Source organism: Lissotriton vulgaris, chromosome 9 (assembly GCF_964263255.1).
Source record: "Lissotriton vulgaris chromosome 9, aLisVul1.2, whole genome shotgun sequence".
NCBI classification, from domain to species: Eukaryota; Metazoa; Chordata; class Amphibia; order Caudata; family Salamandridae; genus Lissotriton; species Lissotriton vulgaris.
The window spans coordinates 244,391,929-244,411,056 of NC_141697.1; the positions used below are offsets into that span (position 1 = coordinate 244,391,929).

Genomic DNA, 19,128 nt, shown 5'->3' on the forward strand with positions numbered 1-19,128 from the left:
GAAGCTCAAACAAACATCACAGACATTGATATTAGTAGCCTCCACATGAGCTTGTCAGCGTTGGTACACCACCCTTTTAGAACAGTCAGTGGTGCCACATTAAAAGCTACATCTCATACCCAGTCTCCCCACTCAGAGCCATGGAGAAATCAGACCTCCAAATCCCAAAGAACTCAACCTAGCGATTTGGCTCCTGAAGTCATAGTTGGTTTTTTACAATTACCACGTGACTAGATAAATATTCTTAAAGAGGCTAGAAAGCCTACTACTGGAGCATGTTATGCTGCAAAATGGAAACGGTTTGTTATCTATTGGTATAACATCAATCCACTTGATGCCTCTGTACAAAATATTATTGGTTACCTGTTGCATTTACAGCAATCTGGATTGGCTTACACATCCATTGGTTTACACCTGGCTGCAGTAGCTGCCTACCTGCAAAATAGACAACCCTTACCTCTATTCAGCGTACTCGTGATCAAAGCCTTCATGGAAGGATTAAAAAGGGTGATATCACCAAGGGTTCCCCCTGCACCAGAATGGAACCTGAATATAGTCCTTACAAGGCTAATGGGTCCAACTTTTGAACCAATGCACAAATGTCAGTTACAATTCCTTTCATGGAAAGTTGTTTTCCTCATAGCAATAACCTCACTAAGGAGAGTTGGTGAACTTCAGTCATCCACTATACAAGAGCCTTTCTTAAAACTTCACAAAGCTTGGGTGGTTTTTCAAACCAATCCTAAATTTCTTCCCAAGGTAGTTTCTGCCTTTCATATCAATCACAGTTGTTACCTGTGTTCTTTCCTCAACCTGATTCTGTAGCAGAGCGAGCTCTACACACACTTGATGTTAGACAAGCTATACTACATTATGTAGAGAGAACCAAAGAATTTCGGAAACCAAAGCAACTAGGTGTTGCTTTTTCTCCAACACACAAAGGCAATCATATATCCAAGTCAGGAATTGCAAGATAAATTGTAAAATGTATACAAACATGTTATGCTAAAGCAAGAATCGGGACATCACTGGAAACAAGATACTTGATGATGCCCGGGAAATTCCCGAACTATCCAACTCATTAAGCTGGTTCAAGAATATTGCCTTGCGGTGAAATAAGATATCTTTGATTTTTAAGCCCTGAGGAAGTTCCTATTGTTTAGGACAAAACGCGCCGGCTGAGCTGTGTATGAGATTATTGATGCTGATAAATTGAAAATAAAGACTTTGAAAAATCACAGCAATTTGATTGGACTTCATTACCTGGTGCACCCTCATATGTTGTATCAATTAAGGATCTGGGAACCAAAGGCAAACCACAATAGCGGGTGCTGGAGTGTTAGTGCGCAGGACACCAAAATTATACAAACTTAGCATGTGGTGCACCTCTAGAAGTCTGCTGTTTTTTTTTTCAGTTGACATGTTATGCTAAAGCAAAAAGAACTCTGATAAAACCGCCTCATGCGCATTCCGCTCCCAAAATAGGGGCTACTGTGGCTTTCTTGGGGAACATTCCCCTTACCGGCATCTGTAAAACAGCAACGTGGTCTACACTGCACCCATTCACCAAACACTATTGTGTAGATGTGTTTGCAAGACAACAAGCAAATGTTGGCCAAGCAGTACTCAAAACATTGTTTCACACAACTACAATCTCTACAGATAAGCCACCGCTTTGGGGAGTATACTGCTATATAATCTATGGAAAGCATTTGATCTACAGCTCATGTGCCACAAACGGATAATGTTACTTACCCAGTAAGCATCTGTTATTGGCATGAAGAGCTGTAGATACCCAGGCGCCCACCTGCCTCCCCGGGCTCCTATAGTTGTTGTATTTCTTTATTTACATTTATACGCATGGACATTTCTATTCTACACTTACTAACTCCATTCTCACCCTCTGCGGGAAAACAATCTAAGAATGGAGTTGATGCCCATGTGCACTATCACCGAAAGGAGGAGTCACCTTACCTCGTAACTGGAAAGACTTCTTCAAAGAAAAACAACTTGCAAACATCAGGAACCAGCACTAGATGGCAGGAGTATGCAAAGCATTTAAATCTACAGCTCTTCAGGCCAAAATAGATGCTTACTGTGTAAGTAACATTATCCTTTCAAGAAAATGTGACCCCGGTCCCTAACGGGATGATCCTGCAGGACAGAGTCCAAAGTCAAATCGCCCGGGAAAAGAAAGAGCGGAGTAAACATTTAGAAGACATGGAACATAAGATATTAATGCTTGAGGAACAGGCGATTCAAGGGAAAGACTTCACACTAACCGGTAAGCTGAGCACCTTGAGACAGGGATATGGCCATGGACCACGGTAGAAAACAGACTGGCCACACTCCATCTCTACGAAGTGGGAGACGAGGCAGGAAAGTTACTGACCTGAATAAGCAAGAAAGTGATGCAAGCTAGGATGGGTATGGGAAATTGTCGATAGCAAGGATATTACTCGTACCACTGACACTAGCGTGGCTGGAGCATTTGACAACTAGTATCAGGATTTTTACATAGCCCGTCACCTAAGATCCCACAGAGAGAGAGAGGAATACCTAGCATCAGTCAAAACCCCGGTTAACACATCACTAGTCCATGAAGACCAATCTGGTTTTATGCTGGGTCGAGCCACCCGGTTGAACCTCCAAAGGACACATACTGATTGGCCTATGAAGATAAAAGACTGACGCACCCCACATATTCCTATCGATAGATGCAGAAAAGCTATTCGTGTTACATTGCCCGTTTTTAGAACATACTTTGGCCAAATTTGGGATAAGCCCAAAGTTCCTTAGCTAAGTAGCACTCCTCTATTATCAACCCATAGCCACGGTGAGAGTAAACAGTAAGATCAGCAAAATTCCCCATTGGCCAGGGGACAAGACAGGGATGCCCCCTCTTGCCACTCCTATTAGGGCTCACCCTCGAATTCCTTTACTTGTTATATCCGATGTCACCCAGGAATCCAGGGCTTCCAAATGGTCCCTACTGACATAAGAGGAGGAAAAGATTTCCCTTTATGCTGACGACATCATCCTACATGTCGCCAACCCTGATACGGTCATTCCTACCCTATTCGATACAATAGTAAAATACGGCTGTCACTCCGGGTACAAAATAAGGTGGAACAAGTCCACAGTCCAAAGTCAACACTCTACTACCCTAACGAAACTCCGATATGCTGGCCGTTGCCTGGTTTCAGGTTTATTTTATTGTATGTTTTATGCATAGTTATTAAAAACCATTGTACGCTTGTATGCTGTGAAGGTAAAAAGTGATTATGATTCAGCAGTAAAAATATTCATACACATGATAAAAGTCCTGTGCAGTGCTTTCATACTAATATACAAAAAGACTGATGAAACCATTCGATGAGTGTGTAAAAAAAAAAAGTGACAGAAAAGACAATAAAAAACAGGGGCCCTAAAAGTGTGCACTTCAGTACTGTATGGCTGTGCTGATAAGGGATTAGTGTGGGCTATGGTGGGCATCTGTTGTATAAGACAATAGTGCCAGACAGCCACAGGGCAGAGTGCTAAAGTGCGTTCATGTCAGGGAGAGGTTCCTAATGGCTGAGCAGCAGAGCGGAATGTCCCATCATGGTGGCTCTTTTTTTGAGGAGTTAGATTTAAGTATAAGGAGGAAGCTTCCGGTTGGCATATCTGGTTCTTCATTGTGCACTTAAAGCTGGAGTGGTTTGTGCACTCCTATGATGATTCATTTTTTTGTCCCGCCAGTGTGCGAAATTTGACCACTCTGCAGTTCAGTTGAGTGGCCCCTAAATCGAAACGTGCCAGCACTGCTTGGCGCCTGGTGCAGGTCCCTGACTGCTTGAGCGGGATTTTTAGCTGCTGTATCCTCTCTTGCTGCAGTGTCGTGCATGTGCAGAATGGCTCCTCGGCCTGTATCGCACAGACTGCAAGTGCTTGGTGCGCATGCTCTCTGCCATGGTGGAAGGTGTTCGGCACACAGTAGAATGCCCAGGCAGTGCTTTAAAAAGTTTATCTTGAGAGTTTTGCGATAACCCTGATTGAAGTATTTTTTGGATGCTGGTGATTTGTAGGAGTTCAGGGTTATCCAGGCATTTGATCTGGTTGAGAACAGAGCCTTGTCTTCCAGCAGTGAGCTTTGTTTTACTGACTGACTTCTTCACTAAGCCAAACTCATCTGAGCTGGTGAAGTATATTTTGGGAGGCTGAACATGGTTCTGTACCCATTGTCAGGGAGTGGACCAGTTGCTTGGCATCTCTCCCCCACATTGCTTTGCTACTGTATGGTTAGTAGCTTGGCCTGTGCTACCTTCAGGAGTGGGCATAATGAGGGCCCCATCAGTTTTGAAGACTGATTTTTCAATGTTATTGCTACGACCAGGCCTCTCCTCCTGATTTATTCTTTCTGGCGCGTGAAGGACCCTTCATTATCCAGTATTGGGGTATCTTTCATAGATTTGCATGCCTGAATCATCCCCACCTTCGAGGTGTGAGTCTCACAGTACAAATAAAAACATATACACACTATAGTAGTAAAATAGCATACAATAGGCTATAATGGACCCTAGTCACTACACTAACCTGTCCTTGTCCTTTTGTAAAAAAGAACCAAATTTGGAACCCAGCCAATCAGGCTCCAGCACCCTCTAGAACACTCCACAGAGAGGCAAGTCCCTCAGATTTTCTACTGCATGTTGTGTGACCAGGAGTCTCCCTGAACTCTGCTCAGTTTTTCTAAGTTTGCTTAATACTGTGAGTACAGGATGTCTGAATCTTCAGAAAGGATTATTCTTGCCTTGTGGTTCCTGTGGAAAAAAGACTGTATTTTGATGATCCCCACAAGGAATGTATATACTGTTTGTATCCTTCTCATAAGGTCATGGACTGCAGGATTTGTAGAACCTTTTCTTCAAAGATCCTAAAGGATAGAGAGGGCAGGTTATTGATCTGGCTGGAGAAATTGAAGGTGAGATCTGAAGTGGTATCTGAAGAGGATGATATTGAGAGCCTTCCAGCGTCTAAGAAGAGATAGATCTGAAGATCCAACTGAAAGAGCTGGCAAATCATCAGAAAGTCTCATCAGGAGACTGGCCATTCTTCATCTAAAAAAGAGAAACTTTCTTTCTCCTCTGAGGGAAAAACTGTGGAAATCTCAAAAATGGCATTGAAACGGTCCAAGACTCAGTCTCTCAGATCGTCGTAATCAAAAAAGACCCAGTCGACAACGAAGCCACCTCGGAGTTCGTCAACGCTGTCTCTGTTGACGGAAGAACCGGTAAGATCTATTCCTTCGACGAAGACTAAATCGCCCCTGTTGACGATACCGCCAACGACAGCACCATCGACTATGGCCCCATTCTCGTCGGCGACCCACTTGGACATCATAGTCTGACAGGTCTTCCGTCTACAACATAGATGACAACAGCGACATTAACATCAGTAATGGCAGCTTCAGCTGTCCCTGTGTCTCCTTGCATGGCCATCTTGTCGATGATCATGCGAAAAAGGCCTACTTCACTGCAAGTAACTCCTATTTCAAAACCAAAATTAGCGTATACGCTCTTGTCTGCAAGAGGCTACTACTACGCCCTTCATGCATTTCTCCATTGTCTTCAAGCCATTTTTTGGAAGAGTCAGAGGATGATGGGCTTTTTAGCCCTGCACGCAGCCCCTCAGCTTCATGTTGAATACAAGGAGGATGATGAGGAAGAAGAGTATTATGAGCCTTATCAAACAGTGCAAAGGCCTCAAGTTTTATTGCCTCATCAGGAACCTGTGTTGCAAATGCCCGTAGTGTCGGTAGAGGACTTAGCAGCTATGCTGAAAGATTATCATACTAGTTTTCTGACCTGCGACTGACCTACTTCAGACAGTTTTCAACTCCATCTGTCTTGAATACTTAAAGTTCATCTCCCCCGGCTACTGGGTCTCAAAATATTGTACTTCTACCACAAGACCAAGTGGTACAAGATGATGACGAGGAAACGCTCGCTGAAGAGGGTAAACTCCCTAAATCGCCAAAAACCGTTGATGAATGGCAGAATTACATAATCCCTACACCATCATCGCCAGTTGCTCAGGCAATGGATTCCCCTCCGGACGACATCAGAGCTTTTGATGCGGTCATCGAGAGAGCAGCAACACGATTTCACAGAACTATGCCTGTTAACCAATCAGACTGCTTTCTCTATGATTTTAAGGATCAGAGTAGGAAATCGGTCCGCACCATTCCCATAATCGACCAGATCGGGGAAGAGGGCGTCAAGATTGAGGAACCCTCTATCTGTACCGGCAATTCTTCCTAGGATTGATAATAAATATAATGCCCTGGATGATGCCCCTGCTTCTCTGTCCAGTCATCCTAGACCTGACTCAGTCATCTCAGACCGCTCCGCACGTCGAAATTCATCGGCACCGATCACTGCGCCTCCTGACAAGGATGGTAGGAAGCTCGACAATATAGGGAAGAGCTTTACCACCATGGCAGGTGCTTCAGTTTGTGCTGCTAACTCATTGGCAATCCTTTGGAGGTATGACCACCAAATGTGGTCAGATATTGCTCCATACCTTGAGTTTTTACCAGAGGATAAGAAACCGGGGGAGAGAAAAATTCTCCTGGAGGGGGAAAGAGCAGCATCGGAAACTATCACTATTTCCATGGATATAGTCTCCCTACGATTCCGACCGCTGGCTGGAGCAGCGGTCCTACGTCTGGGTTGGCTTAAATCTACTATTTTCCGCCCGGAGATTCAAATAAAATTCTAGACATGCCTTTTGATGGGAATGCGCTCTTTGGCCAGCACATCGATGATGCCCTGCAAGACATTAAAAAAAAGGCAGACACTGCCAAAGTCCTGGGTACGCTTCAATACAGGAGGATTCCTTTTTGAGGCACCCATGCAGAGGGTCTTTCTCCTTTCGTGGTGGTTACCAAAAGTACCAAGCCCAGTATAATCAGGGTAGATATGGTTTTTAACAACAGCAATGTTAGAGCGCCCCCTACTGCCTCTTACAGACAATAAAACAGGAGGAAACCGACCCAACAGGGCAGAGATAATGTTAGGAAACCGTGACGTTTCCCCAACACCTGCAGCAGTTTGGCTACACTTCAACACAAAGACGCCAAACATTTCTCGTAATTTCATCCAATAGGAAAAGCGTACCTCGTACAAGTGGGTCTTTGATAATAATCAAATTCGGACACACACTTAGAATTTGTAAAACTCCCTCCTCCCCATTCACCTTTAAAGAAGCATCCACCACATCTAGCTCTTCTCAGGAAGGAGGCAAGGAGCATGCTACTAAAAGGAGCTATAGAGAAAGTGCCTTGCTCCCAAGTGGGAAGAAGTTTTTACTCCAGTTTCTTTTTAGTTGAGAAAAAGTCAGGAGACTGGAAGCCAAACCTAGATCTGAGGAAGCTGAACAAATACCTGCAAAAGAAATCCTGGTTACTCTTCAAGAGATTCTACAGCTCCTAGACCGTGCAGACTTTGTGACAACACTAGATCTGCAGGATGCATACTTCCGCATCCCGATCCATCCCAAACATCGAAAGTTCCTCTGTTTTACTGTGGCAGGTGCGCATTTTCAGTTCAGGGTTCTCCCTTTTGGCTTGTGTTCAGCTACAAGAGTTTTTACAAAATGCCTTGCTCCTGATGCGGCTCATCTCAGGCAGCAGGGGCTGCAGCTTTTCCCATATATGGACGATTGGCTAATAAAAGCTCCTTCTTTTCGGAAGGCTTTAGAAGCAAAACACACACGTCTTCCCATGTTTTAATCTCTGGGGCTGTCTCTCAACTGCCAAAAATCAGTAGTTCTTCTGTCTGAAAGGATTCAGTTTCTGGGTTCAGTTTTGGACACTATCCAGGACAAAGCCTCCTTGTCCGCAGAAAGACAATCGCATCTGGTTTCTCTAGTGTCAGACCTATGATAAAGAAGGTTCGCTTCTGTGAGGATAAAATCCTTTCTGAGAATGTTGTCCTCTGCAATCATTTTGGTTCCTCACTCATGGCTCAGGATGAGACCTATCCAAGAACTGGACAGTCAATGACCTAAACTAACCGGGTCGTTCGACCTGGTGAGGATAACCCCAACTATGCGACTGGCTCTGCTTTGGTGGCAGCGCTCCAGCAATATCTCGATCGGGCTAACCTTTCTTTTTCCCCCACTAGAATTCATCTTGACTACAGACTTCCCTCTCGAAGGATGGGGTGCGCACCTCCAAGATCTCTGCATAAGAGGGAAATGGTCAAAAGCAGTATCAAGAATGCACATCAACTTCCTGAAGCTTCGAGCTATTTTTCTGGCTCTACAGACTTTTCTACCAAGACTTCAGGGGTCATCAGTTCTCATAAGAACCAACAACACCCCTTGCATGCATTACCTAAACAAGCAAGGGGGTACTCGTTCTCACATCAAATCTCCAGAACCACAGGTCATATGGAAATGGCTCCTTTCTCATCACATTACCATAAAGTTGGAGCATCTGCCAGGAGTAAACAACACTCGGGCGGATACTTTGAGTAGACCATCAAATACTTTCTACGAATGGGCACTGGAACAGTCCATAGTGGAACGCATTTTTCAGATGTGGGGCAGACCCAACGTGGATCTCTTTGCCTCCGAAACAAATCAGAAATGCCCATTCTATGCCAGTTGGGATCCAGAGAAGGGCTCTTGGGGAAACGCCTTAATTAGTTGGACGAGGATTTTTGCTTATGCTTTCCCTCCCTTTCATTTGCTCCCGAGGCTTCTAAGAAAACTGAAACTGGAACCGTGCCGAATGATTCTCATTGCCCCAAGGTGGCCGCATCAGCACTGGTTCACAGAGCTTCTCCTATACTCAGAATGCAGTCCATTTTGTCTCCAACTCTATTGACAATGAGCAAGGGCCAGATTCTCCACCCACATCCAACCCCTTTGCAGCTTCATGCCTGGCTTCTGATCTCACTTAATTCAAGGAGCTAGACTTACCGCTAGACTGTAGGGATATACTTGCAATAGCTCCTTCTAGTCTAAAAACGTATTCTCTGAAATGGAAACGTTTCTATTCTTAGTGCTGTGATAATGATACACATCCCCTGGACTCTTCTCCAGAGAAGGTTCTCCCGAGAAGGTTCTCCCCTATCTTCTCTCATTAGATAAGTCCGGACTCATGTTCGCATCTCTTAAGCTGCATCTGGCTGCAATCTCATCTTATAGATGTTCTACTGGCGACCCATCTCTCTGCTCAAACCGTTTGGTCAAGCAATTTTTGAAAGGTCTTCTCTGGGCTTTTCCGCCCATCAGAGCTCCTCCCCCTGAATGGAGGCTTAATCTGGTTCTATCTTTGCTCATGAAGCATCTATTTGAACCTGTGAACAAAGCTGAACTCAAATAGCTCACCTGGAAAACTGCTTTTGTTGGTGCTTACCTCTGCTAGGAGAGTCAGGGCAATTAAAGCATTTACTATCAAAAAACGATACCTAATGTTCACCAATGACTATGTTCTCCTAATAGCGAACCCTACATTCATTCCAAAGGTTCCATCTTCTTTCCATCTTAATGAGCCCATTATTTTACATACTTTCTTTCCCAGTCCCTCTATCCCGGCTGAGAAGGCCCTTCACCCCTTGGACATTAAAAGGTGCCTTCAATTCTACTTATCACAAACTGTATCCATTCGGAAGTCGGATCAATTGTTTGCATCTTTTGGTGGTCAAAAACCAGGTACAGCAGTGACAAAGTCTAGAATTGCAAGATGAATTGCATCTGCGATTGAATTTTGCCACTTTAAAGCTGGAAGTCCTTTGTCTGTGCAGCCTAAACCTCATTCCACAAGGGTTGTCATCAGCAGCGCTTTTTTCCGGAGTGCCGTTGGAGAAGATTTGGTGTGCTGCAACCTGGAAGAATGTGCACACATTCACACGGCATTACTGTCTTTCGATAGGTGACTATCTTGTTACATGCTTTGAATGCTGTCTCTTTTAATTGTTAATGTTTCTAATGTCTCTCTCATATGATGTGGCATATGTTATAAGTATGTTTACAACTATATTGCACAGTGTCTAATGTAGTCTATATAGTACCCACCATCCGCTAAGGGACTAAGATTTCTTCTGCTAGCTGTTCTGATTCAGGCATGTGAATCAATGAAAGATACCCCAATACTGGATAAGGGTACAAGTTACTTACCTGTAACTTCAGTTATCCAGTATTGGTATCTTTCATAGATTCACATGCAACTCACCCTCCTCCCCGGAGAGGCTTCCCTAATTACTATGTTATACTTACTGTCACTTGTGCTACGAAAATCTGAGGGACTAGCCTCTCTGTGGAGTGTTCTAGAGGGTACTGGAGCCTGATTGGCTGGGTTCCAAATTTGGTACTTTTTTACAAAAGGACAAGGATAGGCTAGTGGATGGACTTTATGGTCCATTATAGCCTATTGTGCGATATTTTACTACTATTGTGTATGTTTTTATTTGTACCGGGAGACTCCCCACCTTGACGGCGGGGATGATTCAGGTATGTGAATCTATGAAAGATGCCAATACTGGATAACTGAATAATGACACCTAGTTATTTGTAATCAGTGGAGGGTTCAATAAAAGCACCTACTAGGCGCCTCCTCTTCTGCAGCCTTCTTCTTTTGTTTAGCGTCATAGTCAGAGTTTTCTTAAAATTGATTTTTAGACTGTTCTCTGTGGCGTATTTCTGCATTGAGTAGATGTTGGAGACCGATCGATGTATGAGCGGCACAACTCATCAGCAGTGACTTAAGAGTCGTTCAGGAGGGCTTCCAATATTTAGGACGCTCTATAACCCCACATAGAGAGAAATGTAGGCTTAAAAACCGCGGAAAGTTCTACACAACTTTAAACTAGATGCGGCACGATGAAAAGACCTACCCCTCTCTCTGCTCAGAAGAGCGTCCATCTTTAAAATGATCACCCTACCCCAATTGCTATATGCCCTCCAGAATACATATCATCCAATCCTACAGGGACTGCCGAACTGGAAAGTGGACTCAGATTCCCACTATGGCAAGGAGGTCAGCCCCAGAATTGTGCTTAAAACATTGCAGCAAAACCAGTACAACAGGGTGGTAGTGCTACGAGATGTAGAAGCTTACTTTTGGGCCTCCCACTTCGTTCCCATAAATGAATGGTTACATAGAGCCATAGATCACCCAGCATGCCGCCTGTAGAGAGAATAGATGGCGCCGCACACACATCTATACTATCCTTATGGTGGGAAGACAATCTCCCACTTACTGCCCGCTACACAAGTCACTTTAAAGGCATGGGCGAGAGCAACGAAAACTATAGGCTGGGCGAGTTGGATTACAAAGACCACAGGGAAATATTCAAAGAGCTGTGCAAACTAATGGGGTTTGAGGCCTGGGACCTCTTGGGGAATCTCCACGATAAGGGTCTTAACGGACAAAGGTGAACTCAAAACTTGGACTACGCTTTGTCAGGAATATGGCCTACACAAATCCCAATTCATCTAATATGCGCAGCTGTGACCTGCATGCCGAGCAGGGGGTTATACAGTTCACAAATTTACAGGAGTACACTGCACTAGAGGGAAGACTACTACTGGAAGAGCTTGTAGAAAAGGTTGCATCTCTAACATACGAAGCTATTAACAATAACGTGTCAGACAAGGGATTGCGAGGAAGGTGGGGAAAGGATATCGGGCCCCTGAAAGACCTAGATTAGGAGGCGGCATTAATGCATCCCAGAGAGATTGCTATCCAGGCACGGTTGAACCTCCTACAATATAAGATGCTGTATAGAACATATTACGATAAAGAAAAATTACACAAAATGGGAAAATCCGAAATGCCTTATTGCCCCACCTGTAAAACTGGCAAAGGCAACTTTTTTCACACATTATGGGCTTGCCCATGATACAGACACATTGGGAGGCCATAATTGAGATATTGGGGACAATATTGTAAACTACACTGCCGGTCGAACCTGGATTCACCCTATTGGGACTCCCGAGTGAGGTAGACATTAATAGGGCCCAACTACTTTTTGCCTCCCTATGACTGGCGGTAGCCAAGAGAGATGTGGCTAGGTGATGGGGAGTTGTGGAGAATCCTATGTTCTCCAGTATTAGGGTGTCTTTCATAGATTCACATGCTTGAATATTCCCAGTCGTCGGAGTGGGAGTCCCGCGGTAAATAAAATAGCAATAACATACTCATAATATGTATATGTAAAAACATAACACATGAAATACACATTAGAAAAAATTTAGTAAATGCCTAGACATAATTCCACATAGGAATACATGAATAGAGAAAAAGACACTTGTAGTCTATTCCTGTCATTATGTTGGTCCAAACTGTAGCCAGTCAGGTTCAGCAGCCCTCCAGAACCTTCTCCTCAGAGCTCAGTACCTCAGATTTTCTACCGCACGTCGTGTGAAAGGGAGTCTCCCAGAGCTCTGCTCAGTTTCTCTTCTACTTCAGGTTTTCATGTGTTCTGAGCATGTCTTCTAGTAAGAAGTCTCTCTTTAGACCTTGCTCTTCTTGTGGAAAGCTGCGCCTTTATTCAGAAGATCCTCACAGTAAGTGTATTTACTGTCTTTACCCCGACCATGATGTGGGGAAATGTAAGTTCTATAGAACTTTTTCCACAAAGACTCTAAAAGATAGGGAAGGCCGTCTTCTACTGTGGCTTCAGAGACTTAAGTACAAGGATAATATACTTTCTGATGCCGAAAGTCTCATTTCTGGTCGTTCCCAAGCAGCTTCTAAACGTGGTAGTGTGGAGGAGTTGCCTTCTCCATTCCTTAAGAAGAAGAAGATGTCATTCTCTGGCCCCTGCGGTGTCTTCACCTCTACCTGCTACGTCCACGCCCACGAGACCTGGCTCTCAGGCGTCTGCTGCATCTTTCACTCATGTTTCTGTGAAAAAACATGAGTGGACGACCGTCGACGCTCCTGTCATCGGTCGCCCCGACGACGAAATCTGCAGTCTCTGGCTCGTTGATGACGACGTCTGCATCAGGATCGTCGACTATTGTTTCGTCGACGTCATCGTCGTTGACGAAGGTAACTCTGTTTCAAGACTGTACCATCTGTTATTCCTATTGCTTCGTCGTCGAAGAAGCCTCCACCGTCGACTACCGAATCTTCGTCGACTAATATTGTTAAAAGATCAACTCTGTCGACGACAGCCCCGTCGACGGCCGCCCCGTCGACTAAAAAGAAGTCATCCTTGTCGTCGAATCAGTCGACGAAAGCTCCGTCGACGGCTCCATTGCCATCAACGACAGAACAATCGACGATGGATTCTTCTAGTGTGGTTCCAGCAACTCCATCGTCGTCGTTGGTGTCACCGACGACTTCTTCTGCGTTTGCCTCTCTGCCATTGCTGCCACTCTCGTCCACGGGATCTGCCACTGTCGACACGCTTCACCAACACAGCAAAGTGCCTATTGACCAAATTTCCATCTCCAGTGATCCACAACCTCCATCACCTTTGTTTGCCACTGATTCGGATCAGGATTCTGAGGAAGATGTGCACGAATCTTTTAGGGCAGCACGTAGTCCATCTAATTTGGTCATCAAGTGCCAGGACTATAGCAATGATGATGAGGACCAATATTACCAGCAAGAGGAAACGACAGTTCAAGTTCCTACTGCGACTGTACCTTTGTCGCTTCTATCTAATCTCCAGCATATGTTTGACGATTATAATAGGCGTTTCCCGCCTTCTCCACAGGTACCTACGGTTCCTTCTGTTTTAACGCCTGTTGCAATGCCTGCTGTGGCTCCTCCGCCCCCCCCCAACCAACCTCTGCTCCTCAGTTACAAACGTCAGTTCGGATACACACGACTGTGTAGGACGACGATGAAGGTGACGTAACTCCGGACCGCGAAAAAGGTGAGGTTCGTGATGATGATGATGATGATGATGATGATGATGATGATGATGATGATATGGAGGAGTGGGATAATTATCAAGTTCAGACACCATCTCCCTCTCCGGTAACGCCAGGTGATTCTTCCCGGTGGATATTGCAAGTTTCCATCAGCTGATGCATAGGGCGGCTCAACATTTTAAATTGCCAAGAGTACAGAGGGAAGAGGATTGCTTCCTCTATGATTTCAAAAACCAACCATTTAAGCAAGTCCATACTGTGCCTATTATTGACTTTATCTGGGCTGAGAGGGTGAAGTTGATGCAAACCCCAAACTTGCTGCCAGCACAGATGCCCCGGTTGGAGAAGAAATATAAGGCGCCTGTTGGTAGTCCAGCGTGCCTTATTGGACAGCCGAAACCAGATTCAGGGGTTACGCAGGCAGCTCAGCGCCGTTTTCGGAATCCTGCGTCTACTGTGACTGCTCCACCAGATTGCGATGGTCGTCGTCTGGATGCGATAGGCCGAAACTTTTAAACGATGGCCTCCACCACAGTGAGAGCAGCCAATGGTTTGGCTATTTTGGGGCGTACGCCCGCCAAATGTGGGCAGACATGACGGCTTTCGTGGCTTTAGTTCAGACGCTTCAAAGGCGGAAGCTTTGCAACTTCTCCAAGAAGGTGAGAGAACTTCTGAGGAGATTATGGACTGTGCCGTCGATATTGCCTGTACAGGTTTCCGACAGCTCGCTGGAGCGGCTGTTCTTCGCAGACAAGGTTGGTTATGCTCCACATCCTTTCGGCAAGAGGTGCAGGCAAAAATACTGGATATGCCGTATGATGGCGAGTCACTTTTTCGATGAGTCATTACATTCTATCAAAAAAGATACTGACACCGCCCGCTCTTTAGGAAATTTACAATTTCGGAAGCAGCCTTTTCATGGTGCACGTGGACGAGGCACCTCCAAGTTTTCGAGGAGGAAGCAACCAATATCGTTCCTACAACCAAGGCAACCAACGCTATTCCAATAACCAACAGCAGTCTTCCCGTCAGCAGTCTCCTAAAACCTATAGGGGGAAATCTTCCTACAGAGGATCTGCTCCCAAGCGACAATGACTTGCCTTTGCCCCAAAGAGTTGGAGGTCGAATCTACCTGTTTTGTTCTCAATGGTCCTCCATCACTTCGGACCGTTGGGTTCTGGACATTGTAGAGAAAGGCCATGCTCTAGAATTCATCAAACTTCCCCTTCCTACTCCACCTTCCGGCCCACCTCTAGCCCACATCCAGGAACTACTCCATCAAGTTCGCCTTATGATACAGAAGGGGGCAGTCGAGGTGGTGCCCAAGTCTCAAAGGGGGAAAGGATTTTATTCCAGTGTTTTCCTTATCAAGAAAAACTGAGATTGGTGGCCAATATTGGACTTGCGAGCACTCAACAAGTATCTCAAGTGGTTGGACATGGAGAGCTGCCCTAGTGTAGAGAATATACCTTGTTATCCTTCATTCCCGGGCCCGGAGGGGAAGACAGATGCCATGAAAGAACAACGGTATTGATTCAAACTAATACGATCTTATGGGAATGGCGGGTATCCATCAATGATGGCTGGGTTTTATACGACCAACAGTTGCAGTATTGTCTGTTGAATTTATTTGGCATATACAAATTAAGAGATTTGGGGGCGCGGGTCAACTCCTCTACTCCATTACTTTCGGGGCAGAACGAATTTCACATGCAGTCTCACGGCGCCATTTGGTGGCACAGGAGCACTGCTAAGAAACGTTCCCCAATACTGTCCTGCGTCTGGGGAATATTCTAAAAATGAGCAATCTGAGATTAGATATATTTATTATCCAACAGAAAGAGTGCTACTTAAGCGAACTAACTTGTTTTTCCGTCTTCTCTCCGCCAGTTGACCCTTTCATCCGTGATATAGTGTGTGCTATTTGGTAGGCCTGTTAAATCATTCTGCTTCTCTGTACTAGCTTTCATTATCAATCTGTTACTCATCTGATTTGGAGTGATTAATAGGGTGACAGATGAATAAAAGTGGTATCCTGTTATGTTCCATTGTGTAGTTGTCACATTATTTGCCATGTACTGTAAGTTAACCTGTTGCATTTATGAAAATGTACCTAATCTTCAGATTTCACCCATTTTACCAACATGTAATGCCTTAGTGAACGATTTACCATAATCTGTTTTTGTGTTGATACTACTGCATATGTGCCCCAAATTTTGAAAAGCCAGTTGCCTTTTACAGTTTACGATGCATTTTGAATTATTTTGCAACTTTCTTGGTTGATTACCAGATTTCTGTTAATGGAAATGTTATCCTTATTTTAGTATCACATCAACAAACTTTCAGTAATATCCTCGGAAAATCACTTCAATAACAGTGAAAAGGAAGTGGATGAAGTCGATGCTGCTCTTTCTGATCTAGAGATCACATTGGAAGGAGGGAAAACATTAAAAGTTCTGGTAAGCTCATTCGATTTGGCTGATCTAGAATGAAATTCATAATTCTAGTTATGTTCGTTGATTCAAATGCTAGACTATAAACGTTGTCACAAAATAAATGAGTGCCTTTGGTATATTCAGTGTTTGTGTAGTTCTTGTGATTGGTGCTTGTTTGGGAACATTTGTGAATGCATTTCTCCCCGGTACTGCAAGTTTCTTACAGTTCTCACCAGTGGTCAGCTAAACTTCTTACTTGGTAAAGGAGCCTAATTCACCCTGTTCATTTAATGTTCGTCTTCTGTGCAGAGACTGCCAGGATGAGTTCCATTTTTATGTCACCATTATGTTTTTATGGTGTAATCTGTAACACTCCATAGTGATTGTTTTATTGTATGTAAAGGACGCTCGAATGTGCCGTTTTGTTTCGCCCTCCTAGTTAATTGAAGTGAAAGGAATTTCTCAGAACATTTTTTTTTTTTTTTGGTGAAGCATTTACAAGTATGGGCCTACAACCAACCCGGCCGGCCGCTAAACAGAGCAAGTGTAAAGCAAGCAATATGAAAGTTATAGCAGTTCGAAATCCGGGGTAATAAAAATACCAGGGCAGATCTTGTAGTCCGGTGCACAAACTTGAATCAGGATTTGAGACGTTCATTTTCAAATTGAGGAACTAAAAAGGGGTGTCTCGCAGCCGTACACAGTCCTACAATACTGCACACGAATCAGGATATCTACAATCAGTACAGATACGAAGGAAATATCGGGGGGTAGGATATTCAGAACAGGAGAAATGCAGGCACAATCCCGGCACATAGCGAGTCTAAACCCCACCCCTCAAAACTAAACAGATTGCAGAGACCATGAGCGACAACGACACTAAAAAGAGAAAAGAGACTAAAGGGCCATAGAAACAAATACCGAACAAACGACCACCCCCAACCCTGCACACCCGCAGAAGGCCATGGCCTACCCCCTGTGCCTGTCGCCCTAATAGAGACCCGAAATATAGAAAGAGAGAGAAAGAAAAGAAAAAGAATAGATAAGCGGAGGAGGGCCCTCGATCTTGCCGCCCGACCCCGCCCCTCGCCCCTACGCCCAGGAAAATCCCAGAAACGAAGTAGTACAATAACAAGGAACATCAAGTCCCGGCCACAACAGTGATGAAATCCCGGTCAAAACATACCCACTACACCTGTCAACAATAAAGCGAATAGATTATGAACCACATCATCCCTGACCCTGTCTGGCAATGGTACCACCAGAAGTCCACTCGTCAATTGGTTCACAGAACAGCCCGGAAGGTCCAAGCGATCTGGGCGGGTCAGGTCGGAGCATAGCCATAGAAAAGTACAGCATCCCAAACCCATCCAAGTATCGGCAGCGAAGATCCGGTAGTATCGATGTCGTCCCCAAGAACTTCCAAAAGTTCACAAACAGTAGTACCATCCAGGAAAGGAGAGTCACACAGTCCGGCAATCGCCACGACATAGCTGGGACAGTCCAATAAGGAGAATAGCATGTTATCTCCAGCCGACAGTTGAACATGTGTCCCGAGAAGACATCCACTTGTAGATCCATGTCGGCCCGAGCGGTCACGGGAACCGGGTCTTCCAGTGGCTCCCGGTACCCGGGCAGAACCGGGACTCCCTCCATGGACAAATCTGCGGGTTCGTTTGCAGTCCCATGGGATCGGACTGTTATCTGTTAGGGACGGCGAGACAGTGATGGCGGCCATTCTGCTACCCAGGTCCTGAGCATGCCAAATCAGGGACTCGTGCAAAACCGTTAGGGCAGCCAATACGTCCTTGGATTAGACCTGGGCGTCCGAATCGGCTACGCCCACGGAGTAGGCGTAGTGTTGCCTCCTACGCATTTTGCGTAGACAGCGTAGCCGGCAACACTACGCCCACTCCGTGTGCGTAGCCGAGTCGGCCGCCACCCGCCTCCCTCCCGCCCTCCCCTACATACATTATTTAAGCAAAATACCCTTAATAAAACAAGTTTAAAGCAGTTACCGTGTCAGGGGCTCGTCCGGGGCTCCCTCTTGGAATAGCGTCCCTTCATAGATACCAATGCGCATGCGCGGCCGCCCGCGCATGCGCATTTCTTGGGAGAAATGCGCATGCGCGGCCGACCGCACATGCGCATTGGTATCCATGACGACGCGATTCTTAGAGGGAGCCCCGGACGAGCCCCGGACACGGTAAGTGCTTTAAACTTGCTTTATTAAGGGTATTTTGCTTAAATAATGTATGTAGAGGAGAGCGGGAGGGAGGTGAGTAGTGGGGCTACGCGGAGTGCGGGAGTGGGCGTAGCTTCTCGCCCACTCCGCGTAGCTCCGCGGAGCCCCACTATGCCCACTACGCCTACCTTGGATGTGGGCTCCTGCGCACGTTGCAAGCATCCCGGCCCCCTCCATGAGACAACTGTCCGACACGGACATGGACCGCAGAGGGGGGCACCAGCCGCCATGTTAGTCAATTTGGCCCCGTCCCTCTTCACCGCACTCAGGGACCAGACACCAGTGCGGGGCGCCATGGGACAGACCACCGGGGCTCAAAAAGGTGAGGCAGGCTCCCCAAAGGAGAGTCACCAAAAGGCTAACATCCCTGCCGCACCCCCGGGAGTCGCCCGCCTATATCGGGGGCAATCCTTGGCTATGCCCGGGCAAAGAGTTTGGGGAGGGGGCAGGAGTCATGCGCCCTCTCTGACCCTGCTTCGCCACATTGCCCCTTAAGGGTCACTGTCAGGTGGACCGGGCCTTCGCCGCTTTCAGCGGCCCTCCTAGTCAACGGCACCCTCCGGCCGGCTC

General features: G+C 45.7%; 1 protein-coding gene across 2 annotated transcripts in view; it reads left to right on the top strand.

Annotated features, from left to right (window-relative positions):
- FERMT2 (FERM domain containing kindlin 2) overlaps positions 1-19,128 on the top strand; it is a 658,554-nt gene that overhangs the window by 455,540 nt on the left and 183,886 nt on the right. For both annotated transcript variants that reach the window (XM_086937426.1, XM_086937425.1), the window contains one exon: positions 16,203-16,337. In XM_086937426.1, the coding sequence (XP_086793552.1) occupies positions 16,203-16,337 (135 nt within the window). The remainder of the gene's footprint in view (positions 1-16,202; positions 16,338-19,128) is intronic.